The following is a 26,780-nucleotide window of genomic DNA, read 5'->3' on the forward strand; positions in this document are numbered from 1 at the left end:
AGCTGCCCGAGGCAGGCGAAAGACGTGAGTGATGCAACAAGTGAGCGATTACCGTTCCGACAGCGCCGCGAGGCGAGACTAAGACTACAAGAAGGCGGCGACGAAGAAGCGATGCTGGGGAGGATGTGTACGGAGCGGGTAGGCGTCTATGAGGCGATTCCGGGGCGGAGAGACGGTAATCGAGGGGAAAAGGCGAAGCGGGGAGAAGTGCGAGGCGGCGTCGAGACGAAGGGTGTGTATGCTGGCGTGTAAGGGAAGCGCAAACGTCTACTGATTCTGTAGATCGAGAAGGAGGGAGTGTCGGCCAAGAGCAGGCAGAACCGCTTGTGAAGGGAAGGCCGCAACGCACCTTGCCGTAGCTGGTACCGAGACGCGCGATGGGGGGCTCGATAGGCCTCGAGTAGACGCCCTCAGCATACAGCCTGTTCTGCTCCTGGTCAATCTCCTTCTTCGGCCTGTCCTTGAACTCGTCCTTCAACTCGGCGACGAGAGCGACGAGGTCTTCGCATGCCTCGCGCGTGATCTGGTGGTGCACGACGATGCGGTTCGAGCCGAGCGTGATGCCGCGCGTCTTGGCGCGCGCGGCGAGGTCGGCGATGGAGAAGCCGAGCGAGGACGGGTCGAGCCAAAGCATGTTGGTCTCTGCGAAAGCCAAACCGACCTCGTCAGCTTCCCCCGCACTCTCGAGGGCGAAAGGGAGAGAACGCCACGCACCGACGGGAAGGAGAAGCTGCGCGCCAAGGTCGGCCAGCGACTTGGCGAGGTAGCTCGCGAGCTCGTGCGTGCCCTTGAGCTTGAGGAAGTGGTTGTCGACGCAGTAGTCTGCCGCGACGGCGAGCGAGCCGCACTGGCGGATACCGCCGCCGAACGCCTTGCGGAACCACTTGACCTTTTCCTGCGAGTCGCGAGCGGGGAGGTCGGATCAGTCGACGCTCTTGTCTGCGTGAGAGGGAATTGGGACGCACGATGAACTTCCGAGGACCGACGAGGACCGAGCCAACAGGCGCGCCGAGACCCTTGGACAAGCAGAGCGAGACGGTGTCGAAAGGCCTGCAGAGCTCCTCGAGGCTCAACCCCGTCTTGACCGCAGCCTCCCACATGCGCGCGCCATCGCAGTGCATGATGATGCCGTTGCTGCGCATGCAGTCCGAAATGCGGACGATCTCCTCCTGCGGGAAGACCACTGCGAGGCGGGAAGAGGCGATGGAGGCGGAGGGAAGGAGCGGCGGCGGTGAAAGAGCGGGACAGCAACAGTCAGCTTGAAGCCTGCGGAGAAGAAGTGCGTCTCACGCACTGCCGGAGAGGGTGTTCTCGAGCGAGACGAGCTTGGTCGGTGCCGAGTGGATGTCCTCGCCAAAGACGGCGTTGTCAAGGATCTCCTCGAGCGTGAGGTGGTGGCCATTCCGGGGAGGGACGGCGTGCGACGACGCCTGCGAGTGCATCGCGACACCGCCGGCTTCGTAGAGGTGGACGTGCGAGCGGGCGTCGAGGATGATCGAGTGAGGAGGCTGGGTGAGGTGGGTGCGGATCGCGAGCTGGTTGGTCTGCGAAAGCATGGACAGAGTCAGTCGGATCCGAGCCTACCATCTCACGCTTCATTACGCTCGAAGCACGAGCCCAGCGTGCGAAGATCTGCGAGAGTCGGGACTGACCATCGTGCCCGAGACGCAGAACAAGCCCGCCTCCTTGCCGGCCATCTTTGCAATCTTATCCTGCAAGTCGTTCGTCGCCTGGTCCTCGCCGTAGACGTCGTCGCCCCTCGACGCATCCCTCATGAGTTCAAACATCTCGTCCGTCGGCATCGTGATCGTGTCGCTGCGGGTGGCGATGGCATTGTGCAAGATTGTATTGAGATGCGTGTAGTGGTCGAAATCGAACGAAAGGAGCGATTGGGGACGAGCGAAGAGTCAGCCGCTGTTCGTCGGGATGGGAGCGGGTGGTGAAGGCGCCGGCATCACTCCGCCTCGCGATCCAGCGCATCACACAGCTCCATAGTCCGCCACAAGCACATCCCGAAGCATCCCATCCACTCCGGCGCGCGAATCGGCCCTTCCTCCTCCGCTACCGAACACCCGAGCTCGCATCCCCAGTCGACGCGCTCACACAACCCTCTTGACGCCCGGAGAAAGGACGAGACTGACGTTCGGAAGTCCCTCGCGATCTTGGCGAGGTGGGCCTCGTTGGCCTGCTTGTTCGAGAGCGGCTTGACCATCCTGATTGCGAGTTTGGCTGAGTGAGACGGCGGTGGAACGCGGTGGCGGGCGAGGCGGGTCGTAGGGGTTGCTGGTGTCGTGTTGAACGATCTCGTGCAGCTGGGACGCGCTAGGAAGCTGTGTGCGGAGCGGGAGAGCAAGCGAGGGCGAGTGAGCATCCGGAGAGGAAGCGAAGGGGCGAGCGAGCGACAGCCTCGACTTATTCTCCCGCCGGAACGACTTGCTTTGTCAGCGCAGTACTCCCAGCGACTCGCTCGTACAGACAGGCGAGCAACTCCAGCGAAAGAACGACGGCAAGACGTCAAAGAATGTGTGCTGGTGTTACATTCTGAGGAACGAGAAGCGCCACGCAGTTCTATCGCATGCTAGAATGTAACAACAATTTGTGTGTAGGAGAGGGTAAATAAACGACTTGACGGAGCGAGGGGATAGGTTGACGATCTTGGGTCCGCCGTCTAGAGGAGCGTCTCGCCGAGGGCGGCGCGGACGAGCGCGCGGCCGACGTCGACGGTCTGCTTGACGTCGTTTTCCGTCGACGAGATGGACGGGTTGATCTCCTGCAGGCACGGGAAACGGTGTGAGTACGGCGTCCCGCGGGTTCGTCAGAGGCCCGTCAACGGGGAGCGTTGCAGGGTAGTGCAAGCACTGAGCGCGTACTCACCATGATGTCGAGCGAGACGAGGTTGCCAGTCTCGGCAATCACTGCCACGAAAAGACGCTAGAGAATCAGCTTCCGCCTGTAAAGCTTTGGCAAAGCCGATCCACGACAGGTCCTGCGACTCACTCTCGACGGCGCAGAGACCCTCGCGCCACTGGAGACCACCACGGACGGCGGTACCGGTCGAGGGAGCGACAGCGGGGTCGAAGGCGTCTGCGTGGCAGAACGAGTCAGCGTATGCTCAATGTCCTCCATGAGCCGCGCGTCGCAGACACAAGCCGACGAGGCGAGCAGCAAAGCAGAGCCGGACTCACCGACGTCGAACGAGAGGTGGATCGGGCGGTCCCTGCCGACGTGGTCGAGGGCCATGTCGACGACCTTGCCGATGCCGTAGCGGTCGACATGGTGCATCGTGAATGACTTGATGTCTGCAGCGAATCATCGACGGCCGTCAGCACGCGCACCCGACCCGCACGCACGCGCAATCGCCCGTCAAGCAAAAAGCGATGCGAAGACGAGGAAACTCGACTGACTGTTCTCCTTCAGGATCTTCCTCTCTCCCTCATCGATGTCCCTCAAACCGATGTAGACAAGGCGGTTGGGCTTGAGAACGGGCTCGATCCAGCCAAACTCGGGGATCTCTTCCTTCGAGGTGCCGGGGAGACCCATGAGGAACGAGACGGGGCAGCCGTGGAGGTTGCCCGAGGGAGTCGTAAGGGGCGTGTTGATGTCCTGCGCCAAAAGGAGCGTCAGTGCTGTTTGAAAGGAGAGCTGGGAAGGGAAGCGTACGGCGTGAGCGTCGATCCAGATGAGCGCAGCGTCCGGGTGCGCCTTGAAGGTGCCGCTGACGGTTCCCATAGCCTGCGACGCGTTCTGTCAGCGCTTCTCGACGTGGAGTATGCAGATGGAAGCGCACAAGCGAGTGGTCGCCGCCGAGAGTGACAGTAAGCTCTCCAGCGCCCGCATGCTTGTAGACGCGCTCAGCGACCTGCTTGTTGACCTGTCGCCCGCGTAGGCCCCTCGTCAGCCACACCAGCGTGTAAGATAGAGACTCGAACGTACGTTGGACACGAGCCGGGGCTTCTTCAGCTTGCCAATGTCGGGGTCGGGTCCGTCGGCGACAAGCGGCGAGACGAGCGTGTCTGCGCCCGCAAAGTCGACCTTCCATCCAAGAGCCTGTGCACGCACTCGTTCAGCGCTCTTTCAGCGGGAGAACGAGCGAAGGAACACACCTCGATGTCCTGGACAAGGCCGCTCTCGATGAGCTCGAGGGGACCGGTGTCGACGCCTGCGCGGGGCTGGCCGCCTGAGAAAGGGCACCCGACGATGCCGACGGTGTGGCTCTTGAGGAACTTGTACGTGTAGGTGGGCGCGTCGAGGGGCATCTTGGGCGTGTTTCGTCCCGAAGAGCGATGAGCTGGCGAGAGAGGGAGAGCGGCGTGAGCGGTGTGGAGCGAGTGTGGCAGTGGTGCGAGAGCCTTTCTTGAGACTAGCCAACGCACTCTGCAAGCTGAACAGACGAAGCGAGCGAGACGGACGAGGTCAAGAGCGAAGTGAGGAGGAGAGAGTCGGTGTCGAGGGGCAACCGCGCTTGCGAACGACGAGGGTAGCGCCAGGACTGGTCAGCTGACTGCAGCCGCCCGCCCACGCTCTCAAACGGACAAGAACCGAGGGAAGCTCGGTAGCGAAGATCTCCGCGACCACACCGGGATCCCATTATGGCGCGAGGCTGACATCGTTGAAAGGCTGCTTTTACAGTCGTCGACTCCCTTCGATGGTACAACGTCGACAGCTCAGTCGATGCGGGTGACGAGCGGCTTCCTGACCGGACTCGCGCTCCGTTCGCGGCCGGAACGTCTCGACGTCGTCTTCTCCTGTGCAGCGGGCAGTCTGTGCACAAAACAGCAGCTGCCCATCAGCGAGATCCTCAAGTGTATGTGAGCCGCAAGCTGAAAGCGCAAACGCCGGACGCACCCTGCAGGCGGCTGGACGAACGCAAAGTCGCACGAGAGGACCTTCTCGAGGAACGGCTCTTGCGGCGCCTCCTGGATTGCCTTCAGCGCCTCGTCCTTCGTCTCGTACTCGACCAGCGCGTAGCCCTGTAGGAAACGAGAAGGTCAGCAAGGACTCGGAAGGACAGCTGGGTAGGAAGGACGGCAGGAAAGGCATTGCAGCCTCTCCCAGCCTTCCTCAACCTAGCTCCATGCACACCAAGGAGTTGGCGCCCTTACTCACCTTGACATAACCCGTCCTCCGATCCAAGTTGAGGTGCAAGTTCTTGACCTCGCCGTGGTCGCTGAATCGGTCCATCAAGTCGTCCTCGCTCGCCTCCTCGTGAACGTTGGTAACGAGCACAATCCAGCCCTCGACGGCTGTACGATAGGACCGGCGAAGCGGGAAGGCAAGGAGGGAGGACGGGAGGCGTGGTGCGAGTGCGAGTGGTGAGGTGTGATGGATTCGAGGAGGGGAGCGCGAGCGGCAGCGGGGGTACGAAGCCTGTCAGCACTCGTTCACCTCGCTTGCAGGTCCGCTAGCTCGTCAGGTGAGGAACTCACATCGCTGCGCCCGACTCGCCGTGTCGCCCAATCCGGCACCCGCACCCGAAAAGCTGGCCGGCTGGTCGTCTCGGTCTGTAGTGCGTAAGAAAGTGCATCAGCAAGCGCCTACGATCACTAGGCGAGCGAGATCGCAATGGGTAGTTGCGTCCTCCCCCGCCAGTCTCGAGGTCACATCTCGCTGGCGACGGCACTGGGGAGCTGCTCTAGTGATTCAGAGCGGCCAAAGAGAGCTAACGCACCGTCCCGATCAGCAAACAGCCGTCCCTTGCGCTTCGTGCTCGAGTCTGTTTCCTCATCAGCCCAAGTCGGGAGGAAGGGCGTGGGATCCGTCAGCTCAGCTTAGCGGCTGCTAGGAAGCGCGCGGGCGTACCCGCAGACTCTTCCAGTTCCATACGGTCGGCTTGCATGGTCGGCGAAGGTTGCGAGGTGGTGAAGGTGAGGCGAAGGGGCGAGGCGAGGAGGAGGGGCTCCCTTTGCTCTCCTGACGCGCTCGCAGGGAAATTCCGACCCACTGGGGCGCTCGAAACGCTCTCTCACAGGCAGGCCAGGCAGACGAGCGAAATCTAGGGAGTTACAGCAGGCACTGTCGTCTGGTTCGTGTCGCGGTCCTGCTTCGGAGGCAGGACTCGGCCCGCGAGGATAGAGTGGAAAGGAGTGGTGGTAGTGGTGTTTGCGACAAAGGGAAGCGGGGGAGAGAACGAGAAGAGAGGTTGCGAGGGCGGGCGGAAGAGGGCGAGGTATAGATGCGAGTGTGCGGTGGAGTTAAGGGCGATCCTCTCGACGTCTGGAGGGGGGCCGACGGCGTAAGATCGAAAGAGTCGTGCGAGCTTAGGCCATGATCTTGGAGACGACGCCCGTGCCGACTGCAAGGCGAAAGGAGAGAGTCAGTATCGGATGCAGCCTGACGTTGACGAACGACGCGGCGCACCTGTCTTTCCGCCTTCCCGAAGCGTGAACCTGTCTCCTTCGTTGATGCCGACTTCGTGAACCAGCTCGCAGACGACTGTGTGGCGGCCTGTCAATGATAGTCGCGCGAATCACGATAGCGATGAGAACGAACCGCTAACTTGGTCTCCGGGCATGACCATCTTCTCGTCGGCGTTCTCGGTTCCCTCGGGGAAAGTGATGGCAACCGTGATGTCGCAGGTGCGGGCGAACAGCTGGGGGCGGTAGTTGTTCATGAAGGGCGTGTACCTGCCTCCCTCCTCCTTCGTCAGGATGTAGCACTGCGCCTCAAACTTCTTGACCGGCTTGATCGTGCCCGGCGCCGCGATGACCATGCCGCGCTTGATCTGCTCGCGCTTGACACCGCGGAGGAGGGCGCCCATGTTGTCGCCGGCCTCACCACGCTCGAGCTCTTTGTGGAACATCTCGATACCGGTGAGGGTAGTCTTGAACGACGCGCCCATACCGATGATCTCGATTTCCGAGCCCTTGGTGATGGTGCCGCGCTCGACACGGCCAGTGACGACGGTTCCGCGTCCCTGGATCGAGAAGACGTCCTCGACGGGCATGAGGAAGGGCTTGTCGAGGTCGCGAGGGGGCTGGTCGAGCCAGGCGTCAACCTCCTTCATGAGCTCGATGATGGTGTCCTTGCCGATGGTCGGGTCGCGGTCCTCGAGCGCGGCGAGCGCCGAACCCTTGACGATGGGAGTGTTCTCGCCGTCGAAGCCGTAGGTGGAGAGGAGGTCGCGCATCTCCATCTCGACCAACTCGAGCATCTCGGGGTCGTCGACCTGGTCGACCTTGTTGATGTAGACGACGAGCTTCTTGATGCCGACCTGGCGGGCGAGGAGCAAGTGCTCACGGGTCTGCGGCATCTGGCCGTCAGACGCCGAAACGACGATGATACCGCCGTCCCTGCACGAGTGAGCCTCGTCAGTCCGACCGTTCGCAGACTCGCCTCGTTCGCTGCCGCCCAAGTACGCACATCTGAGCAGCGCCGGTGATCATGTTCTTGATGTAATCGGCGTGACCCGGGCAGTCGACGTGGGCATAGTGGCGGTTGCTGCGGACGAAGAGGTCAGTCGCCTTCATCGAAATTTTGGAGCGCCAAGAGACCGTAAAACCGCCAGGTCTGCCAAATCCCGCGCTCAGATCACTCCGATGAGAGGCAAGACTCACGCAGTCTCGTACTCGAGGTGAGCGGTGGCGATGGTGATACCACGAGCCTTCTCCTCGGGCGCCTTGTCAATCTGGTCGTACGCGAGGACCTTACCCTTACCCTGAGCCTCGGCGAGGACCTTGGTGATGGCGGCAGAGAGGGTGGTCTTGCCGTGGCTGTTCAGGAGGGAAGGAGGAAGGTTAACGAAGGGGTTTCGAGGGGAAAGGCGGGATAGGCGACGCACTCGACGTGTCCGATGGTACTGCAAGATCGAAAGAAATGTCAGCAACCCGTCATACAGTCGTCAAGCCTCCTGGCTGCCGTGAGGACGCACCCGATGTTCATGTGCGGGAGCTTGCGCTCGTACTTGCCGCCAGCCTCGGCAGCATAGCCGCGAACGGGGCCGACTGCGGGTGTCCATTCCAGTCAGTTCGCTTCGCCGCAACACAGCTCTGTGGACCCTACTCACGGGCACGGCCGAGGACAGCGACTCGGGGAGCAGCAGCGCGAACGGCGGCAATCTGCGAGACGGGGCGAGCGACGGCCGAAACTGCGTGCGCGGGATGTCAAGGTCAGCTCTGGTCCTCCATCTTCGTCTTCAGTAGCTCCCTAGCGCAGTGGCGAACGGCTGTTCGGGCGACGAGGCGGTGGAGGGGTGGTGGACGCACACGAACGAGCCGACGCCGCGAGCGAGGGCGCGAGCTGCCTGTTGGCGGTGAGGCGGAGAGCCTGGCGAGTCGCAAGCATGGCTAAGCTGAGGAACTCGAGCTGCTACGACAGCGAGGCGGAGAAGAGAGACCAGACCCGGGAAGATTTGCGGCCATGGCTCTCCCTTCGACCGCTCACTGCGCGCCATCACACCGCTGGAACGGGCGCAGCGCTCTTGCTTTGACTTCTGACAGGCTCTCGCGAGGACTGCGAACTTGCGCCAGCTTCCCGCGTCTCGTTCTCCCCGTCCTCACAATCTCATCACCCTTCGACGTTACCGACCCATCGAGGAGTTCCGAGGGCCAGCCAACAGCGCTAGCGAGCCTGTGAAGGCTGTGAGTGGCCCAATCGGCGCGGACAGCGCTCCGAGAACTTGCAGCAGGCGACACACACCCTCGCGCGCTCCTCGCCTCGCCTCCTGCTTCATTCGCCCTGCCTTGCCCGCACGTTGCTGAATCATCGACCGACCCAAATCATCTCACCTCAGCAATGCACCTTTACGCGGTCGTCTGACGGAGCAGCGCAGGACTTTCCGACGGAGTGTCCGTCCTTTCGCCGGCATTTCCGTCCTTGCTCGCAGTCATTTCGGCTTGCTTTCTCTTCTACATTACTCCCTCGTCCACTTTCTTCACTGCTTCCCACCCTCTCCTGATCACCGCTCAGCTCCTCGACATGCCAAGCGCACAAGTGACAGCCCCGTCCAAGATCCGCAAGGCTGTCAGGGCGATTTACGAGGAGCTCACAGGGTTCCCGATCGGCCAGGACGGCTTCATGTACAATGCGCACATGCAGGAGGCAGACGAAGTCCTCAGCACCGAGGCCAAGAACCTCTACACCTGGGCGCGGTGCATCTTTGTCGGTCTCTCGACTGGCCGGGGGCTGAACACGCACCCGCCCAATTCGTTGGCCACGCTACGCAACCTGATTGAGGAAGCTGAACGAGGCGTGCACGCGAGGATGAATGAGTCTCGGGACGACGTTGTCCAGTGGGTCCTGGTGCGTCCCTCGATTATTTCCGTGTATCTCTCAGGGGTGAAATGCCACGCTGACTCTGTGCATTCCACAGCACAACTACTCGCTTGCGTCACTGCAAGAGAAGTCCGCACGTAGCTGCCCATCCCGCTAGGTCGCGCTCGCTGCTCACAATGAGGTCTGTAACAGGGCATCCCGGTTTTCGACGCGTCTCAGGGGCAGGAACCGCATGTGACCACGCCACAGCACGCACCTGCGCGACACGCAGGACACCCTCACCACGGCGTCTCCCTTCCTCCGCTTCACTTCCCTCCGACGCAGCCGCACGCCGGCCTCCCTCCCATGCTCGCCGGCGTTACCTCGCCAGTTCTCGCGCGTCCATCGATCCGTCTTCCGCCGATGTTCACGCGTGAAGATGAACAGGAGGAGCGCAGTCTCGCAAAGTCTCGTCGCAACGACGCGGACCTCGGGTACGGAGCGTCGATGACGCCGCGCAAAGCCGCCATCTACGGTCTTGTAGGCCCAGGCAGGGCTCGCACGGCGTTCTGAGGAGAAGTTGAGGTGGGGACAGAGGCGAAGCGGCGGCAGGACAAGCAGGAAGCGGTGCGGTCGCGAGGCGGAGATCGGAGATACTTTTGTGCGCCGGCAGTCTCCGTTTTCGAGGGTATATCTTCAACTGCAAACTCGTCGTCACAGGCTTCGCTCGTTGTCCTTGCCCATCCAGAGCGAGTTAGGCACTGGCAAAGGCCGACGCTCCTCTTCCTCCTGCCGCTCACCCTGCGCCGACACACCGCTGGAGTCCGCGCAGCGCAGGCCCTGCAGCTTTCGAAGGACTCTTCCAGAGCTTTGAGAGTCGCGCGAGTCGGCCACGTCTTGTTCTCCTCATCCTCGCAACTTCGTCAGCTCTCCATCCAAACCGAGCCGTGCGCGAATGTCGACGGCTGGGCAGTACGCGTGGGCGTATATGCCCTTACAATAGACTGGAACACACGGCGCCCCTGCTGGTCAACGTCGGCGAGATCGGACTGCTCGGCGGTTTCTTCGCGCTCCGCGGCAGTCCCGACGTCGCTCAGGTTCATCTTGGCTTTCTCCCTTCCATCCCTCTCCCTTTCTGTTCGTTCAGCTTCGTTCGAGCGTTTGAGCCACGCCAACATGCCGACCCTACAGAAAGTGGCACGGCTCGAGATCCGCGCGGCCGTCAGGCAAATCTTCAGTGACCTCACAGGATTTGCGCTCGGCAAGGATGGACACATCCTTGCCCCTGAGTTGGCTAAAGCAGAGGATCAGCTCAGTGCGGACGCGAAGAACCTCTCTGCCTGGGCGAGGTGCATCTTCGTCGTCTTTGCCGTCGGAAGTCCCGAGTACGATTCGGACCCCCTGAAGACCTTTCGCCGTCAGCTGGAGCTAGCTGCAGAAGAAGTCCGTAGGAGCCTTAGGACAGGTCAGCCTTCTCAGGACGTGATCAGATGGATTCTGGTGCGTTGCATCCGCCTCAAGATCCTGCCGTTATCAAGCGTGGCTGGCACAAAGACTGACGTTTCATAACCCACAGAGCGAGTACTCACTCAAAGAACTGCAGAACGAGACCGTATGCTACCGTCCCCTGCTGCGTTCCGCTTGTGCTGAGGCTTGTTCATTACCTTAGGGCATTCCTGTCTACGACGTCTCACAGGAGGAGAAACACCTTGCTGCAGCACCACAGACAGGCAACCCTCACCATCACGGCGTCTCCCTCCCTCCGCCTCAGGTTCCCCCGGCATCACAGCACCACACTGGTCTCCCTCCCATGCTCGCCGGCGTCACCTCGCCAGTTCTCACGCCCTCATCGATCCGCCTCCCGCGGATGCTCACGCGTGAAGAGCAGGAGAAGCATCAGCAGCAGGACCACAGTCTCTCCAAGCGTCGGCACGATCACGCAAATTTCGGGTACGGCCTCGGCTCGTCGATGACCGCCAGGAAGGCAGCGATCTACGGGACGACCCCTGAGGAATGGGAAGCCCGGTCAGCCCGGCGTTTCTGAGCTGCAGGGTCGAGGATGGAGCGAAAAGGAAGTGAAGTCGGAAGTTGCGAAGGTTGCGGATGGCGTTGTTCTGCGCTCGTTCTGCCCCCCTTCGCCTGTTATAGCTCTTCCATGCCGCGCATTGTATCACTCGTGACAAATCCTGGTTCGAGAGGTGCGAGTCCAGTGCAGCGGATGCGTTTTTGCCGCTCGCTTGAGACTTGTGGTGGGCATGTTCTCCTGGTCTCTGACAGAGCGGGACTAGCACGATCACCTGGAGGAGACTGTCTCATAGCACACTCAAGCGGACTATTCGGTCCCTCGCTCATCCCCTGCTGCACGCATGTCCGTCATTCGCCCTGCACCTCCTCAACGCGCACAGGACGTTCCCGCCAATCTCGATGCTCCTTTGCTCGGCCGCCCTCACAAACCTCTCAGCATCGCTCTTTCCGAAACCGTCCCACCACCTCGGTTTGTGCCTGTAATCGCCGCGAACGAGCGCCTCGTCGGTCGGGCACTGGCAGACACGGATGGCGATGTACTCGAGGTGCTGGAGCTGCGACTTGCCCGGCTTGAGGATCGAGAGAAGCGCCTCGCCGGTGAGAGGGGCGAAGTGACCGAAGTCGAGGCACTTGATCTTTGGCGACCTCTTGGAAAGGCGGGTGAGGAGGTCGGGCGTGAAGATGGTGTTGCTGAGGTGAAGGTGTACGAGATCAGGAAAGCGCGTCAAGGCGTCATCGAGGACAGGCAGAGGTCCTGCGGTGTTCACGAAGCAAGCCGAGCCGAACTTGATGTCGAGACAGAAGAGGGAGCGCGGCAAGAGCTTGAGGTCGTCGGCGAGACCGGGGTAGCAGTCGATCGCTTGGAGGAGGAAGAGGCGCAGGGACGGCGTCATTGCGGCGATAAGATGGCGGATCTCGGGCCCGATGTAGACCATTTCGCGCAGGCAGAGGTCGGTGAGACCCCAACTGGCCGGCTCGAGGCGGACTGAGGGTCCGATGTTGTCGTCCGAGAGCGGCAAGAAGTCGCCGTTGTGGTACAGTTCGGCGCGCTGGAGGTTTGGCAGGAGCGAGAGACGTTGGCAGATCTCCTCGTCTCGCTCATCGTCGTACGCCTCCACCTCTGTCAAGGAGAAGGTGACTCCGAGGAGCGTCGGGAGGTAATCGACCGTCGACAAGAAAGCGGGGTCGAAGATGGTGAAGAAGTTCGCCTTGCCGAAGAGGAGAAGCCGCTCAAGGGAAGAGAGGCGGCCGATCACGTCGCGCAGCGTCGCAGCACCGAGCTCCTCCTTTGAAAGGGAGCAATCTGACGGCGACAGGGCCTGATCAGCGGGATTCGCGGCGGGCTGGAGGAGGAGGGTGGGCGCACCTGCCTCGAAGGACAGAGTCGCAAACTTCGCCGCCAGTTCCTCCCAGTCCGAGATCAATTCTGGCTTCTCCCTGCTGTTGCTGAAACCGAGCTTCTTGACCATCGGAGCCGTGTCAGGCGCTTGTTGAAGAGCCTTGAGGAAGCGGCGCAGCATCGCCCACGAGAAGAGGTTGACGTCGTTGTACAGAGCGGCGCGCGCAGGGTGGAAGAACGACTTCGAAAGCTTCAGGAACTTGGGGTCGGCGCCAGCTTCATCGAAGATGCGGATGAGGAGCTCAGGCGGGAGGAGCGCGAAGTGGCAAGGGCGCGAAGGGGTAGCCTCCTGCGTCGTCTTGGGCTGTGTGGCGGCTGGAGCCTGTCAAGGACAACCAATGAGTGTCAGCTACCCTCGTCGCGTGCCCAGCGAGGCCGCCGCTCGCCAGCCAACACGCGCGAACTCACCGAAGGACGATGAGGCGGCCTGGACGCCTTGAGCTTGCTGGGGACGCGCCTGCGAGGGGCCATGATGCACAGAAGTTGCAAGAGTGACTCGTAGGAGCAGCCGAAGGAGCGCAAGCAGTATGAGCGTGAGAAGAGGAGGACAAGGATCGCTCAAAGGAGCGACGTGCACCTCGTCGCGTCAAGCGGGGTATGGCTGCGTTGCGATGCATGCAAGGGGTATCTATAACGCTTGCGAAGGTATCAGAACGCGCGAGTCCGCTGAAAGTCCTCGCGACATTGGTAGTGTGTGACTTCGCCCCTGCGACCGTGAGAAGAGTGAGCTGGAGATTACGACGACCGTTTTGGGGGTGAGAGAACGCACTGGGGGTTGTGGATGGCGATCACGCTGTTGCCGATTCGCTTGTGGCAGACCGGGCAGCTGTTCGCGGGAACGGTCAGCCTCGAGCGCTTCGGCGCGCAAGGGTACAGCTGCCAAACGCACACTCTGCCCTCCGTCACCTTGACGCGCCTCTCCTCGAGGTCGACCACCTCGCGGTCTGCCTGGTCGACCCAGCTTCGTCCGATCGCCTTGACCATCTTTGCCTCACGCGCACGCTCGTTGCTCCGTCGCAGAGTCTTTTCGAGATACACCTTGATGTCGCTGACGGCGACGAGAGGCGGCAGCAGCTCGAAGGCCTCGATGGGATCGATACGAGCAGCTCGGGTCGACAGGAGGGCGAGAGCGGGGCCGAAGAAGAGCGGGTGGTTCTGGCGGGGACGAAGGTACAGTCGCAGGAGTAGATGGAAGATAGTGGGACGCATCGACTCGTCCGAGTCGTACACGCGCTTGCAGTACCTGCGAGGGAAACGTGAGCGGCCAGAGCGGGGAACCTCGCGAGAGGGCCGACTCACTGCTCCGCCGTCGCATGGTCCTCCAGCTGATAGACGTAGATCTGCAGCGCGCCCTCGTGTCGACCGAGCCGTCCGAGGAGTACAGCGCGGACCTCGTGCATATCTTCCGACGGGAGACGCCCGAGGATGCGGTCGGCTCGGTACGACTTGCTCGTCTCGAGCAGGTCGAGCAGTTTCCGGTACGACTCGTCGTCGCGTCCTGTGAGCGGAGATTAGTCAGACATCCGCATCAAAGAGGGGGAGGAGGGCCACTTGCCCGTCGATGGCGCCTGCACCGCCTGGAGGTAAAGCTCGATGAGCTTCTCGTGAAAGTCGGCGCCCTGCTCGTCCAGCTGCCGGATAATGTGCTCAAGGTACTTGATGCAGACGTCTCGTCCAACGCCTTCGAGATGCGCCATGACAGCGTGACGGGGGAGAGACTCGACCTCTTCGAGGTCCGCGCAGAAGATCTACGGCCATGAGAGCATCAGCACAGCTCACACCAAAGTAGACCTCGGAGCTCACCTGTAAGCCGGATGCGACGTCCTGGTCGAAGACCCACCGCGAGGCGTCAAGGATGACGGCGAGATGCGTTGGGCCGAGTTTTTGAAGGTAGCGCACAGTCGGCTCGACCTTCGCCTTCAGGTCGTCCTCGTCCTCGCTCATTCTGCAGAGCGGCGATAGTTAGCAGGGCGCTTCAGTCCACCATGTCGCCGAACGTACCGCTTCAACAGCTCGACCGCCTTCTCGTGCATGTTCTTGCCGTTGTACAGGTCGAGCAGCTCGCGGTACTTCTGCTCAGGTACAACGAGTGAGCATTTCGGGACGAAGTCGACGACGAGAGGCGCGCACCTTTGTATCGAGCAGAAGCTCCTCGACTTCCGCCACCTCGCACCAGTTCTCGATCCGGCACAGCGGACCGACCATGACCGGCTTCGTCGCGAGGTAGCTCCGGAAAAGCGCCGTGTCGACGACTTGCGCGACACGAGCGAGTTGGTCGGGACCTAGCTTCGTGAGCGGTTCGTTCGGAAGGCTGAGCAGCTCGTCGGCGTCTGCTGCGGGTCGCGGAGACGACGGCGTAGGTCTTGACGAGGGGAGCAGGGCAGCGAACGCCTGCACGTACTTCTGCCGACGGTCTGTGAGGTACCGAACGAGTTCGTCGACAGATCGCGAGTAGTTCTGCGCCGCATGCTTCTCCTGCTGCTCGCGCTCGCCTGTTGAAGCAGACGTCAGTGTAAGCGAGGCGGTCGACCGGGATGGCACGCACGGGCTGCGTTCTCCGCAATCTCGTCAAGCGTCGTACTCGGCTCCCGATCCCGCAACCAGCTCTTCCCCGTCAGCCGACTCCCGACGCTCCTGATGGACGCCGCGTCGTCCTCATCCGCTGTACCAGCTAGGATACCCTTCCTCAGCCGAGCAGGACTCCCGGTCGCCGGCGAGCCTCGCGCCTGATTCGCCTGCTGCGCTGCCGAGCGCTGCTCTTCCTCATCGGCTCGTCGCTTCTCCTCCGCTTCTGCGTGCGCAGCCTGTACTCGCGCATGTGGACGACCACCAAAAACCTCTTCGTGCGCCGATGCCTCGCGGTACAGCTTGCCGGAGATGGCGACAGGGTAGAGGCATACGACGCGTGCGGGCGAGATGTCGAGAGCGATGAAGGCGTCGATGGCGAGGTTGTAGCGATGCGTTTTGAAGAGGTGGAGGGCGTGAAGCGTGGCGAGTCGGCGGGAGAGAGGAGGCTGTTCGAGGACGAAGTCAGCGGGAGGAGCTGCGGGAAGAGGATCCGAACGTACAGGTAAAGGGTCTGTGAGGACGTCGAACGAGCCGCGCAGGAGAGCAATGCCCTCTTCCCATCTCCCCTGCTTGCCAAGCTCCTCAAGCTGAGACTGCCAGCTGTCCACCGTCGCGACCCAGAGAGTCTGCTCTGACGCGGCGCCTGGCGCTGTCGGAGCTGTAGTATTCGCGGGCGTGCTGGTGAGGACGAGGAGAGGCGGCTTGGGCGTAGATGCCGAGACGGTGAGAAGGCGGGCGAGAGTCGCAGGTTTGGCGGGAGCTGCCGAGCGATTCATTGCGGAGAGGGTAGACTCGGCGATGGATGCGGGCGGAGACGAAGCGGTTGGTGGTAGTGAGAGTGTCTGAACGGGTTCAAGGGTCTCAAGAGCGTGGACGGCGAGCGAGTAGTGAGGAGTGGCGGAGCTAGCGGTGGTTCCTGGAGCTGGTGAAGTAGGCGCGACCAGGGAGACGACGTAGGGAGGACAGACGAGCGCCTCGTTGACGGAGGAATGGTAGGAGATGCTGGGTGCCGAGGCTGATGGGCGGTCGGCTGGGCGGGGCTTGCCGGTCGATGACAGCGGAAGAACAACGTCTGCGCGGTCCTGTCAGCACAGGCTCAGAAGCGAGAGGTGTCTGACACGTACTATCACGAACAACGAGCACCTCGCCCGGCTCGTCCGCCTTCTCATTCTGCCAACCCCACTCTTCCGCCCAAAGCCACTCCGACTCGACCTTCCTCTCCTCCGGACGCTCAGGTCTCTGCCGCCTCGTCCGCCGCGGTACTCGGACGACACCGTTCTTCTCGAGCTTCTTCGACAATGCGTTGAGCGCCCCGAGACTGACGACGTTTCCTAAACCGCCAAGTCCTCCTAGTCCGGGCACGCCCGTGCGTGACGGCCGCTCTGCCAGCGGGAGAGGCAGAGAGAAGAGGTCGCCCAGCGTCGGCGGTTGACCGGCGCCCTTGCCCTCGAGCGGCGAAAGCGTGATGACGCCGTATTCGCCCGTCGAGAAGCCCGCAACGAGTCGTCGACCATCAAAAGCCATGCCGCGGATCTGATGAGGGAGCGAGACCTCGACTTGCGGATTCCACGTCCCGTCGACCCAGCTGAGGAGGATCAGTCGACGCTTGCAGGCGACGGCGAGAGTGGTGTGGATCTCGGGGACGGCACGGGGGACGTCGGCGTTTGCTGCGGGGTGGTGGACTTCGGTCGAGAGTGCAAAGACGGATGCGGAAGCTTTCGTTTGGCTTGCGAAGGAGGAAAGGAGGGCGAAGTCAGGGAAGGAATGCAAGGTGAGGTCTCCGCCTGTTTACGACGAGGTCAGCAATGTTCGCTCAGGACGATGGGCGGGACGCACCGCTGAGGCAGACGAGCGCGTTCAGTTCCTTGATCACGCCCAGCTGCTCGATGCTTTTCTTCGCAAAGCCGTCATGCCGGTTAACGAGAGTTGCGGTCGGAGGTGCTGCACGAGGGGTCAGCTGCGGCGCCCGATTGAGCCGAAGCTGACTCACCAGTACTCGTCGAAGCTCGAGAAAGGTCAAACACAAGCAGCGTCCCCCGCTCAGTGCCCAAGACGATACGGTCGGCTGGATGAGATCAGGGTAAGTCCGTCGCCTCGCGTCCCTGAGCACTCGCACGCACCGTGAAGAAGTGTCGCCGTAATTTGCTCTGTCCCGAGTACGTCTGGTCGTATCAGCGGCGCTAGCGAGAAGGGCGAGTGCATCGTTTGTGCCGGGGACTGATGAGGAGGAGGTGGGGAGAGGAGGAGGGAGAGGAGGGATTGGGGCGGGATGGCGGGTCGACCAGTGCAGTCTTTGAGGCAGTCAAACTCAGTCAAGCCAGCCTGCGAGTCCCCTCGAGCTGAGTGACGAGTGACAACAGGAGCAACCTTCGCCGGCCCCTCCTCTCCGTCCTCCAACTTCACCTTGCACACGCCATGGCTCCGCTAGGACAGCTTGACGACTCGCAGAAACCTTACAGAGTACACATCACCGGCTTTGGCGTGCGTCGATCTCACTCCATTGCCCGCACACCTGTCCTGACCCCCTTCTCCACGTCAACAGCCCTTCCGCGACGTGACGGTCAACCCATCATGGGAAGCGGTCCGGCCTTTGCACGAAACAACCCTCTCCACTGAACCTCTGCCAGCCGCTCACCCACCGAGCGACACTCCCACCTCTCGCGTACCCTCCCGTCCGATCCATTTCTCCGCTTCCTTCCTTCCCGTCGAATACGAAGCCGTAACTCGCCTCGCTCCCTCTCTCCAAGAAGCAGGAACAAACGGTTCTGCACCCAACCTCGTCGTACACGTCGGCGTCAGCGGCCAGGACCGACAGATCCGCCTTGAACAGCGCGCGAGAAAGTACGGCTACGACAGTACGGATGCGGCGGACAAATTGGCTGACGTGGCCGCGGACGGACGAAGAGGGTTCGCTGATGAGGCGTGGAGGGATTCGCCAGAGGAACTGAGGACTAGGGTCGACGGAAAGAAGGTGGTTGGGCGGCTGAGGGCGGCGGGCTTCGAGCACGTTTCGCTGTCGGAGGATGCAGGTGCGTGACCAGCCCTGATTCTTTTTCTTGCTGCACGTCGCGCTGACGTATTCTCTTGCAGGTCTATACCTATGCGAATACTCCTTCTACACCTCCCTCTCAACCGCCCTCCACCTCCGCCCCAACTCCCCAACGCCCGTGCAATTCATCCACATCCCTCCGTGCGTCTCGATGCTCTCCCTGCGCGTGATTTTGGGAATTGACGTTTTTGACGAGAGGCAGGGAGGGCAAGCCTTATTCGATCGAGGAGGTGACGGCTGCGATTCGGCTTGTTGTTTGGACGATCTTGGATGGGGCGGATTGATTCATTGGGAGGAGGAGACTGGCTCTCGAGCTGAACGGGTGCGAGAAGCGGACGAGCGGGCAGCGAGATGAGCGAGAGGAGCGGGTTGCGGACGGAAGCTGGAGGTCGTACAACAAGCGCGACTTCGTTACTATTTACCCTACAGACCTCTGCAACGAACCAACATTGCGCAAGAACAACGGTTCCGTTCCTCCGATACTGCCGAGGACGAGGGCGCGACAAGGTGATCATAGGTGATCTTGGCGAGCGAAGTGGACGACCTGCGTCCGACCTGGCCGGGCGAAAGGCGACTATGTACTGCTTAAGTACTGCCTGAGTGGTGGTGGTGCGTCGTGCTGGACGTCTTGAGCGGTGTGCGGCGATGACTGGGATGGCCGAGCGAGATGGAGGTGAGGGAGAGGGGATGGCTCATGGCCTTTTGAGCGAGACGACACGCTTCAATGCGCACTGCAAGGTCGAGATCGAGTCAGTCGCTGTGACTTGCAGGCGGCAAGTGGGCGCAAACGCACCTTGAGCGAGCGAGTCGATTTCGTCGAAGAGCAGCTACTCTCGAAGCTGGACGTCTCGCGCGAGTTGCGTTCAGGGAGTGCGAGCGCGGGGTCGTGGACGATTCCGTGCTTGGGGCAGCGCGCGTGCGTCGTGTGATTGCGCGGGAAGGACTGGCGGGTGACGGAGCAAGTCAGCGACCGAGTCGAGGAGGACGGCCGCGCAGACTCACAAAGATCGAATCGAGCTTCTCGTCCTCGGAATCGAGCGTGCAGCGCGGACGGTGCTCGCGGTGATGATGCGAGTGCGAGTGCGAGTGCGACTTGGTGGGCTGCTTGAGGGATGCGGCGACGAGTTCGACGGGGAGGGAGCAGAGGTCGACCGGTTCGAGGAGATCAAAGGTGCTGCTTGCGACGGTCGAGCGGGTCGAGGCAGTCGTCGACGCGAGGGTCGAGACGGACGAGGACGACGAGCGGCGGGAGAACGAGAGCATCGCGAGGTAGGGAGTCTCTCAAGCGGAGTGAGTGAGGAGAAGGGAAGCAAGCATTGCGCGATCTCGGCGGGCGGAGTCGAGCGGTGCCCAGTCATCCCGAGGTCCGCTCGCCGTCGACAGGCTCAGCGTGCGTAAGCGAGGGCGGAGGCGGAGGCACGGCGGAGCAAACGAGGCCTCCACCTCCCGCGCCGAGGGCCCAACGCCCGGCTCGACAGCGGGCACGGGGTGGGCAGCGGGTGCTGACGGGGCTGATGTCGAGCAGGTGACACAGAGTCCGTGCGAGCTGTCCGTCAGTCGTGCGAAGCGGTGAGGCGGCGAGAAGAGGGAGGGACGGCGGATCGCGGCGTTTTGGCGAGGGACAGGGGGACAGCGACGGCGGAGAGGTTCTCCTGTGTCGTCTGGAGTTGCAAAGAACCCGGACAGTCACAGAATGGGAATGAGCCGTGGAGAGTGAGTGAGTGCTCCTGCTCGACTCGCTGAAGAATCTGCTGGCGGAGAGTGACCTGGTGCTGCTGCGCTGCTGTCGTCCAACTGTTGCCCTTGACGCCCACTCGTTACATGCCATGGCGTCGCCCGCACCCGCACCGGCTGCACAACCACCCGACCCACAACGCCTCGCCAACAAGATCCGCTTCGAGACGGAACTCGAGGTGCGTGACCGCTTCATCAGTCTCGGCGGGGAGAACACCTCGCGAGGGGAGAGAGAACGCTGATCCGCCGTGTTGCGGCTCGTGCAGTTCGTCTCCTGCCTTGCGAACCCGTTCTACCTCCAGTGTGCGTCCGGCGAGTCCTGTGCGGTGGATGCGGGACTGCTTCTTCCTCGCGAAGGGGACGGTCTCGCTTCACCCTACCGAAGGAATTGCGCTGACACTGCTTTGCCGCTCCCACAGCACTCGCACAACAAGGCCTCTTCGACTCGGAACCGTTCCTCAAGTGCGTCCTCACGCGACGACCTCCTCTCTCTCTCCTTCCCCTCCCTCGAGGCTCGGTACTGATACGGAAAGCTTCATGTGCGCACAGCTACCTAACCTACCTCCTCTACTTCCGCCAACCCACTTACAGCCGCTTCCTCCAATACCCACAAAGTCTCCACCAGCTAACGCTCCTCACTTCCTCCGCGCCGTTCCGCAAGGCACTGAAGGAACAGCCGCTGTTGGCGCAGGAGTGGGCGGGGAAGATGGTGGCGCATTGGGCGGGGTGGAGGGAGAGAGAGGGGTTGGGGTTGGGTGAGGCGATGGGGGGATTGGCGAGCGAGGGAGGGAAGAAGGAGGACGGGGGAGGTGCGGGAGCTTGCGCCGCAGCAGGCGATGCTGCGGAACTGAATGGCGGTGAAGAGACGAAGCAGGTGGTCGCGGCGACGTGAGCTGAGCGGGAAGAGAGGAAGCGGAACAGGTGCATCCCGTTCGAGTCTTGGACCGGCTTCTCCTCGGTCCTGATCCGCTTTCTCGCCTCACAGCCCTCACCACAGACACGTGCTCCGCCCGTATGACGTGACACGACGCGCAGAGCGCAGTCAAACTCATGGCCACCACCCAAGGTGTGTTGCGACCGCTTCTTCTCGCCTAGCTCGCGATCTCGCTCGCTAGCAAGGCTTCCAGAACCCGTCCCGTCGCTTACCGAATTATCCTTCATTCGCAGAAGCGCCACTACCGCAGCTTCTCGCGCAAGACGACGGGTGTCAGGTGCAGAGTCGGAGAAGACGGCGACGGAGACTTCGTCTGTCAGCGGCGGGAACAGCTGGAGCGAACAGGTGTAGAACGTCTTCCTGCAGTCGCACAGAGCAGGTAGGCCCGCCATTGACCGGATCACTCCCCTTGAGAGACACCGCTCCCCCTCCTTCGCTCTCTGCCTCCGTCTCTTCACTCGCTTCTCCGCTCTCCTCGCTCGTCGACCTCGCTATCACCCGCCCCGTCTTCTCCACACATGTCACACCCCTTACCGCCCTTCCGCTCCTCCTCCGGCCCTACTCTGACCGCCCTAACCCTCTCACCCGCCACCTCTCCCACCGACGGACCCGGTTTCGACACGCTCACGAATGAGGGGGTGGGGGTGTTTGTGCCGCTTTGGGCTATCCGGAGGGCGTTGGGAGAGCGGGAGGAGGGGGGGATGGGAAGGGCAGAGGGGGAGGGGGAGGGAGGTGCAGGTGCGTCGTCCGGGGCTTTCTAGAGGTTCGAGGTGAGTTGACGACGACGTTTGGAAGGCACAGAACCCGCTCCGGTCCCTTCTCAACGCTCTCAACCCGCACCCGCACTCGCACCCGCACTCTTCCCCTCCCTCCCGCTCCTCTCCAGCTCTTCTTCCTCAACGCGCTCTTCATCCGCTCCGACGCCGTTCGAAGCAGGCGGAGCTGGAGGAGTAGGAGTCGGAGGAGGAGGGAGGGTGAGGGCGTCTTTCGCTTTCCCTTCCGCGACTTCCGCCTCTGGTCCGACCTCGACGTCGACGACGCTTCCGCCCGCTTACTTCCCCCCTCCCCCTCCTCCCCACGCTCCTCACACTCCTCTCTCATTCCCTCGTCCCCTTCCTCCCAATGCCACCTTCCCCACAGAAGCCTCAACCTCAAACTCAGACAGCGATTCCGATATCTCCAACCACGCATCTACGGACCCCTACGCAGCTCTAGCGGGTCCGGCATTGGAGAAAGCTAGAGCAGATTTCCTTGCGCACGACTGGGCGTATCGCGCCTCGGGCGGGTCGTCTGCGGATGGGAATGGGGAGGAGGGGAGGGAGAAGGGGAGGGAGAGCGATGCGGAGTGGGTTCCTGAGCGCGAGGAAGGAGGAGGAGGAGGGAATGCGAGGGGGAATAAGGGGAGGAAGAGGAGCGGAGCGGAGGCGGGGGGAGGAGTGGTGACTGAGCCAGCGAGTGCGTATCCCCTTCCTCTCCTCTCCGCTTTCTTCTGCTCTTATCCACACGCGCAAGGGTCGCTTACGCTCGAACTGACGCTACGCAGCCGAACCGCTCACAATCCGCTGGACTCCCTCGCTCCGCGCGTTCCTCCCCTCGTGCGTCCCTCCCCTCTCTTCCCCTCCCCTCGCTTTCTTCCTGACAAAGCCCCCTCCTCCGCTCGATGCGCGCAGCACAAGCCCTTACCGCTCCCTGTCCCCGACCCAGCGCTCAACACTCCTCACTTTCCCACCCTCGTCCTACGTCCGAGTCTTCACCTCCCCCTCTTCCTCTCGCTCGAACCAAAACGAGAGCGAAAACGAAGTCTTCCCCTACTCTTCCTCATCCGTGCGTCACCCCGACTCTCTCCCTCCTCGGACAACACTAACGAGCTTTGAGGGGAGGGGGAGTACAGGCGAAACGGAACACGTTCCTTCGCGCACTCTTGACGCACCGATTCCCGTCCCTCTCATGCGCATGCGGATTCTCGTTCCTACGCCCCTCAACCTCCGGAGAAGGAGGAGAGAGGGGAGGGTGGAAGAAACCGAGTGTGTTGCGCGACCACCTCGCTCGGGTCCGTCCTTTCCCCCTTCCCTCCTCGAGTTGAGGTTGAGGTGGTGCTGACGCCAGCCGATGGGTGGACACAGTGCGTGGTGCTGGGGGAGGAAGATGAGGTGAGGAGGATGTGTGCGCTTGAGAGGGGAGTTGCGGTCGAGGTGCGTTGTTAAGGCTCTCTCCTCTTTGCGCGCGAATGAGAGCTGATGATTGTGTGGTGCAGGAGAAGATGGGGAGGGAGAAGGAGAAGGGGAGGGCGGAGTGAGAGAGGGTGAGGGAGTCGGAGGGGGAGAAGGGGTAGGTTAGCTTGCCAGACTTCCTCGTCCTCGCATCCGCCCGTACCACCTCGTCGCTCGTGCATCGTAGCTTACTCCTGCCCAGCGAGTCCAAAGCCCGAAGCGAGTCCCTCTGCTCTCTCGACGACCGATGCTGCAGAACGAACGCGCGAGTTACAGAAGAGAGCGGGAGTAAAATGTCCGCCGTACGGTTGTGACTACCCCGTCACGGGCGAAAACTAAGCGCCCTACAGCGAGTCGAGGAATGTACGGCATCTCCAGCGCCTCGTCGCGCTCCTCGCCATCGCAGACGAGCATGAAGGACCTTCCCCGCCGCACGACCTCGTTCCTCGCTCTCAAGCCCCCGAGGGGGCGAGAGCAAGAGGAGTGGGAAGCCGGGCAGGGTACGTCGAGCGGAGGAGAGGCGGGGAGGTCGGGTCTGCACACGCGCCAGGAGTGGTTTGAGCAGCCAAGTCGTGGGCAGGCTGGTTGCTGTAACCGCCAAGAATGCCTCGGTGCCCCAGTTGCTGGAAGTGGCCGTTGTGACTCCCCGTGAGAGGAGTCGTGAGCCCGGTGTGCGTTGAAGGAGAAAGAAGAGAGTGAGAGAGCGAGGCGAGGTGGTTCGCTTCGTTTGGGTCAAAGCTCAGACACGTCAACCCGAGAGTCACGTGCGCCGAAATCAACCCTCGCGTCGACGCGCTCTCAAGGTTGACATCGCTCAACTCGCTTACTCTCTCTCACTCTCACTCACTCGCTGGCTGGCTAGACACGGCTAGACTCTCGCTGGGCATGTCCAAACCACGCATGCTGTCCTCGCAGCCCAAACGCTCATGGGGCGACTCGCCCAACTCGGACAACGACGAACCCGAAAACACGCGACCCGACTTCGTACTCGGGTCGGACGAGTGGCCGCCGACGCCGCCTAAGAAGCGCACGGCGGTGGTCACCGCCGCGAAGGGCAAGCAGCCGAGTGCGATGGGAGGATTGGGCGGACAGTCGGGCGCGAGGGCGATGGGAGGACAGGCGCAGGGGAGGCCGCTCGCGAGCGTGCAGAAGCCCGCGTTCGTCAAGGAGTCTCCTGGTGGAAGCAAGGTCCCTCTCGCGCCGCTCTTCCGCCGTGCTCCCTCCGCCTCGACTTCCTCCTCCTCCTCGCGTCCCGGGCCGTCGACCTACGCCTACAACAACCCCACGACCGGCTCCGTCCTACCCAAGAAGCGCACCCTGCCCTGGGAAGAACTCGAAGCCTCGACCTCACGCTCAACCACCTCTTCCTCCTCCTCGTCGCGCAACTTTCACGAACTCGCCGGTCCGTCAGGCGTCAGGAACGCAGCGGGCGGTGCAGGGAGGTTGTTGATGAGCGAGTCGATGGATATCAAGCAGAAGGTCGTCTTGAGTCCGGAACAACAGACGGTTCACAAGTTGGTTGTCGAGGACGGCAAGAACGTCTTCTTCACCGGGTCCGCCGGTGCGTCTCTCCTCCCCCCCTCTTTCTCTCGCTGGAACTGATAGTGAGTTGGCGCAGGAACGGGCAAATCCGTCCTCCTCCGCGAAATCATCTCGTCCCTCAAGCGCAAATACAAATCCAACGCCGACGCCGTCGCCGTCACGGCCTCGACGGGCATGGCGGCGTGCAACATTGGTGGACAGACGATTCACTCGTTTGCGAGTATCGGGATCGGGACGGGCAGTGTCGAGCAACTGGTTGCCAACATCAAGAAGAACAGGAACGCCAATGCCAAGTGGCAGAGGGTCAAGGTGCTCGTCGTCGACGAAGGTGCGCTCGCTCCCACCACCCTCTCTCACGTAACTCCTTACTGACGGTCGCCGGAGCGCAGTCTCGATGGTCGACGGGATCCTCTTTGACAAACTCGCCAAGATCGCCGAGTCGCTCAAGAAGAACCCGCGCTCGAAGACGGCGTCGTCCAAACCTTTCGGGGGCATCCAGGTGCGTCCCTTCCCTCCTTCCATCTCTCGTCCTTCTCTGTCTCTGTCTCTTCCGCTAACGCTCGCTCGTGACCGCAGCTCGTCGTAACAGGCGACTTCTTCCAGCTCCCGCCCGTCACCAAAGGCTCGAGTCCGACGTTCGCGTTCGAGGCGCAGGCGTGGAAGGAGTGTATCCACCACACGGTCAACTTGACGCAGGTGTTTAGGCAGAAGGATACGGGTGCGTTCGAAGCTTCCTTCCTTCGCTCGCTTGAGTGGGCTGACGAGGTTGAGGGTGGGCAGAGTTCATCGACATGCTGAACGAGATGAGGTTCGGCAAGTTGAGCCAGTCGTCGATCGACAAGTTTTACGCGCTCAAGCGCGAACTCAAGTACAGCGAGATCGAGCCCACCGAGCTGTTCGTCCCCCCCTGCCTTGCTTTCCTCCCTGTCTCTCTCACTGACGCGCTGATGATGGGTTTCGGCAGCTTCCCCATGCGCCACGACGTCGACCGCGCGAACCAAAACCGCCTCCGCTCACTCGCAGGCGAATCGCGCCTCTTCCGCGCCGAAGACTCGGAACCCGACCCCTCTAAACAAGGCCAATGGTTCAAAAACATCATGGCGCCCGACGTTCTCGAACTCAAGATTGGCGCTCAGGTCATGTTGATTAAGAACTTGGACCAGAACTTGGTCAATGGCACGGTTGGGCATGTGGTGGGTTTTGGGGTGCCGGAACTTGCGGATGACGAGGATGAGGACGGGGGAGAGGGGAAGGAAGGATGGACGCTCAATTCGTGCGACGAGCCGGTGCGGATCAAGGGCGAGATGAGCGTCACCGAGGCGCGCAAGAGGCAGAAGATTGCCGAGGGCGTCGCGAGCGGGAGGATCGAGCAGGGTCCGGTCGTCGCGTGGCAGACGCCGAACGGGATCGAGAAGAAGGTCATGGTCCGCGAGGAGTTCAAGCACGAGGACAACAACGGGCAGAAGTTGAGTTGGCGGAAGCAGGTGCGTTGCCGGACTGTTCTCGCTCGCTTGTTGGGCTTGACGACTGACGTCCTGCGTCGCGACAGTACCCGATCATCCTGTGCGCTCTCTCGTCTTGTCTCGCTCATCCACCCTCGTGGTTCGCTAACCCTCTACCTCCTCGATTCGCAGCGCCTGGGCGATGAGGTACGCTTCCGCTCCTCCTCCTGCATTTTGAGTGCTTCGCTCACAGACAGCGCCTCTGCAGCATCCACAAGTCGCAAGGCCAGACGATCCAGCGCGTCAAAGTCGACCTCGGCAAAGTCTTCGAGAAGGGTTCGTCTCTTCTTCCCTTTCCTTCTCCCGTTCCGCTGGGCTGACGAGCACGACCAACAGGCCAGTCGTACGTCGCCCTTTCCCGCGCCACGTCCCTCGAGGGACTGCAGGTCCTCCGCTTCGATCCGAAAAAGGTGCTCGCGCACGAAAAGGTCATCCAGTGGAGCGTGCGTTCTTCTCTCTTCTTGCGCTTCTCTCGCGTGTTCGCTAACGACGCGCTCGTCTCGTACGTAGCGCTCCCTCGAAGTCCTCAGCTAGACTCGCTTCTTCATCCGTCGCTTCGCATCAGTTTCTCTCGCATCGCTTCGTCTTTCGTCTGTCGCCCGTACGCACACGCTTTTTGCCATCACTC

At 62.0% G+C, this 26,780-nt stretch overlaps 13 protein-coding genes across 13 annotated transcripts; 6 read left to right on the forward strand and 7 right to left on the reverse strand.

The window, feature by feature from the left end:
- Positions 1-267: 267 nt before the first annotated feature.
- RHTO_05159 (threonine aldolase) lies at positions 268-2,212 on the reverse strand (the record flags this gene model as incomplete). Its single annotated transcript, XM_016418821.1, has 7 exons — positions 268-276; positions 350-642; positions 715-895; positions 966-1,183; positions 1,295-1,544; positions 1,653-1,815; positions 2,142-2,212. 7 exons carry the CDS (start codon positions 2,210-2,212, stop codon positions 268-270), a joined length of 1,185 nt encoding a protein of 394 aa, XP_016270331.1.
- A 456-nt stretch (positions 2,213-2,668) lies between these two features.
- Positions 2,669-4,256, reverse strand: RHTO_05160 (arginase; the record flags this gene model as incomplete). The annotated part of the gene is made up of 9 exons (XM_016418822.1): positions 2,669-2,770; positions 2,875-2,915; positions 2,998-3,084; positions 3,186-3,299; positions 3,405-3,603; positions 3,661-3,732; positions 3,788-3,871; positions 3,934-4,047; positions 4,104-4,256. The coding sequence occupies 9 exons, from the start codon at positions 4,254-4,256 to the stop codon at positions 2,669-2,671; spliced, it is 966 nt and encodes a 321-aa protein (XP_016270332.1).
- Positions 4,257-4,664: 408 nt separating this feature from the next.
- RHTO_05161 (RNA-binding protein 8A) lies at positions 4,665-5,836 on the reverse strand (the record flags this gene model as incomplete). Its single annotated transcript, XM_016418823.1, has 6 exons — positions 4,665-4,761; positions 4,846-4,970; positions 5,107-5,243; positions 5,427-5,501; positions 5,669-5,713; positions 5,800-5,836. The coding sequence occupies 6 exons, from the start codon at positions 5,834-5,836 to the stop codon at positions 4,665-4,667; spliced, it is 516 nt and encodes a 171-aa protein (XP_016270333.1).
- Positions 5,837-6,257: 421 nt separating this feature from the next.
- Positions 6,258-8,280, reverse strand: RHTO_05162 (elongation factor Tu; the record flags this gene model as incomplete). Its single annotated transcript, XM_016418824.1, has 9 exons — positions 6,258-6,292; positions 6,358-6,432; positions 6,490-7,289; positions 7,360-7,437; positions 7,554-7,709; positions 7,778-7,795; positions 7,868-7,940; positions 8,003-8,083; positions 8,202-8,280. The coding sequence occupies 9 exons, from the start codon at positions 8,278-8,280 to the stop codon at positions 6,258-6,260; spliced, it is 1,395 nt and encodes a 464-aa protein (XP_016270334.1).
- Positions 8,281-8,913: 633 nt separating this feature from the next.
- RHTO_05163 (uncharacterized protein) lies at positions 8,914-9,762 on the forward strand (the record flags this gene model as incomplete). Its single annotated transcript, XM_016418825.1, has 2 exons — positions 8,914-9,237; positions 9,403-9,762. The coding sequence occupies 2 exons, from the start codon at positions 8,914-8,916 to the stop codon at positions 9,760-9,762; spliced, it is 684 nt and encodes a 227-aa protein (XP_016270335.1).
- Positions 9,763-10,365: 603 nt separating this feature from the next.
- On the forward strand, positions 10,366-11,233 carry RHTO_05164 (uncharacterized protein; the record flags this gene model as incomplete). Its single annotated transcript, XM_016418826.1, has 3 exons — positions 10,366-10,689; positions 10,766-10,801; positions 10,859-11,233. 3 exons carry the CDS (start codon positions 10,366-10,368, stop codon positions 11,231-11,233), a joined length of 735 nt encoding a protein of 244 aa, XP_016270336.1.
- A 304-nt stretch (positions 11,234-11,537) lies between these two features.
- Positions 11,538-13,084, reverse strand: RHTO_05165 (uncharacterized protein; the record flags this gene model as incomplete). The annotated part of the gene is made up of 3 exons (XM_016418827.1): positions 11,538-12,517; positions 12,581-12,935; positions 13,022-13,084. The coding sequence occupies 3 exons, from the start codon at positions 13,082-13,084 to the stop codon at positions 11,538-11,540; spliced, it is 1,398 nt and encodes a 465-aa protein (XP_016270337.1).
- A 177-nt stretch (positions 13,085-13,261) lies between these two features.
- Positions 13,262-17,383, reverse strand: RHTO_05166 (rab guanyl-nucleotide exchange factor; the record flags this gene model as incomplete). The annotated part of the gene is made up of 14 exons (XM_016418828.1): positions 13,262-13,319; positions 13,383-13,439; positions 13,503-13,856; positions 13,913-14,111; positions 14,169-14,361; positions 14,417-14,558; positions 14,615-14,685; positions 14,744-15,105; positions 15,159-15,627; positions 15,682-16,253; positions 16,306-16,965; positions 17,018-17,122; positions 17,172-17,246; positions 17,302-17,383. The coding sequence occupies 14 exons, from the start codon at positions 17,381-17,383 to the stop codon at positions 13,262-13,264; spliced, it is 3,399 nt and encodes a 1,132-aa protein (XP_016270338.1).
- A 213-nt stretch (positions 17,384-17,596) lies between these two features.
- Positions 17,597-18,514, forward strand: RHTO_05167 (pyroglutamyl-peptidase; the record flags this gene model as incomplete). The annotated part of the gene is made up of 4 exons (XM_016418829.1): positions 17,597-17,662; positions 17,724-18,210; positions 18,272-18,371; positions 18,433-18,514. 4 exons carry the CDS (start codon positions 17,597-17,599, stop codon positions 18,512-18,514), a joined length of 735 nt encoding a protein of 244 aa, XP_016270339.1.
- A 408-nt stretch (positions 18,515-18,922) lies between these two features.
- On the reverse strand, positions 18,923-19,493 carry RHTO_05168 (uncharacterized protein; the record flags this gene model as incomplete). The annotated part of the gene is made up of 3 exons (XM_016418830.1): positions 18,923-18,961; positions 19,024-19,173; positions 19,233-19,493. The coding sequence occupies 3 exons, from the start codon at positions 19,491-19,493 to the stop codon at positions 18,923-18,925; spliced, it is 450 nt and encodes a 149-aa protein (XP_016270340.1).
- Positions 19,494-20,056: 563 nt separating this feature from the next.
- On the forward strand, positions 20,057-20,856 carry RHTO_05169 (Mediator complex, subunit Med31; the record flags this gene model as incomplete). Its single annotated transcript, XM_016418831.1, has 4 exons — positions 20,057-20,143; positions 20,231-20,267; positions 20,384-20,426; positions 20,514-20,856. 4 exons carry the CDS (start codon positions 20,057-20,059, stop codon positions 20,854-20,856), a joined length of 510 nt encoding a protein of 169 aa, XP_016270341.1.
- Positions 20,857-21,416: 560 nt separating this feature from the next.
- Positions 21,417-23,669, forward strand: RHTO_05170 (uncharacterized protein; the record flags this gene model as incomplete). The annotated part of the gene is made up of 8 exons (XM_016418832.1): positions 21,417-21,636; positions 21,694-22,353; positions 22,442-22,493; positions 22,569-22,722; positions 22,790-22,948; positions 23,022-23,090; positions 23,153-23,190; positions 23,459-23,669. The coding sequence occupies 8 exons, from the start codon at positions 21,417-21,419 to the stop codon at positions 23,667-23,669; spliced, it is 1,563 nt and encodes a 520-aa protein (XP_016270342.1).
- Positions 23,670-23,993: 324 nt separating this feature from the next.
- RHTO_05171 (mitochondrial dna helicase) lies at positions 23,994-26,686 on the forward strand (the record flags this gene model as incomplete). Its single annotated transcript, XM_016418833.1, has 11 exons — positions 23,994-24,669; positions 24,727-24,978; positions 25,040-25,149; positions 25,227-25,368; positions 25,431-25,545; positions 25,615-26,134; positions 26,200-26,213; positions 26,285-26,299; positions 26,361-26,428; positions 26,489-26,595; positions 26,663-26,686. The coding sequence occupies 11 exons, from the start codon at positions 23,994-23,996 to the stop codon at positions 26,684-26,686; spliced, it is 2,043 nt and encodes a 680-aa protein (XP_016270343.1).
- Between the last annotated feature and the right edge of the window lie 94 nt (positions 26,687-26,780).

Source organism: Rhodotorula toruloides, assembly GCF_000320785.1.
Source record: "Rhodotorula toruloides NP11 unplaced genomic scaffold Scaffold30, whole genome shotgun sequence".
Classification (NCBI taxonomy): domain Eukaryota; kingdom Fungi; phylum Basidiomycota; class Microbotryomycetes; order Sporidiobolales; family Sporidiobolaceae; genus Rhodotorula; species Rhodotorula toruloides.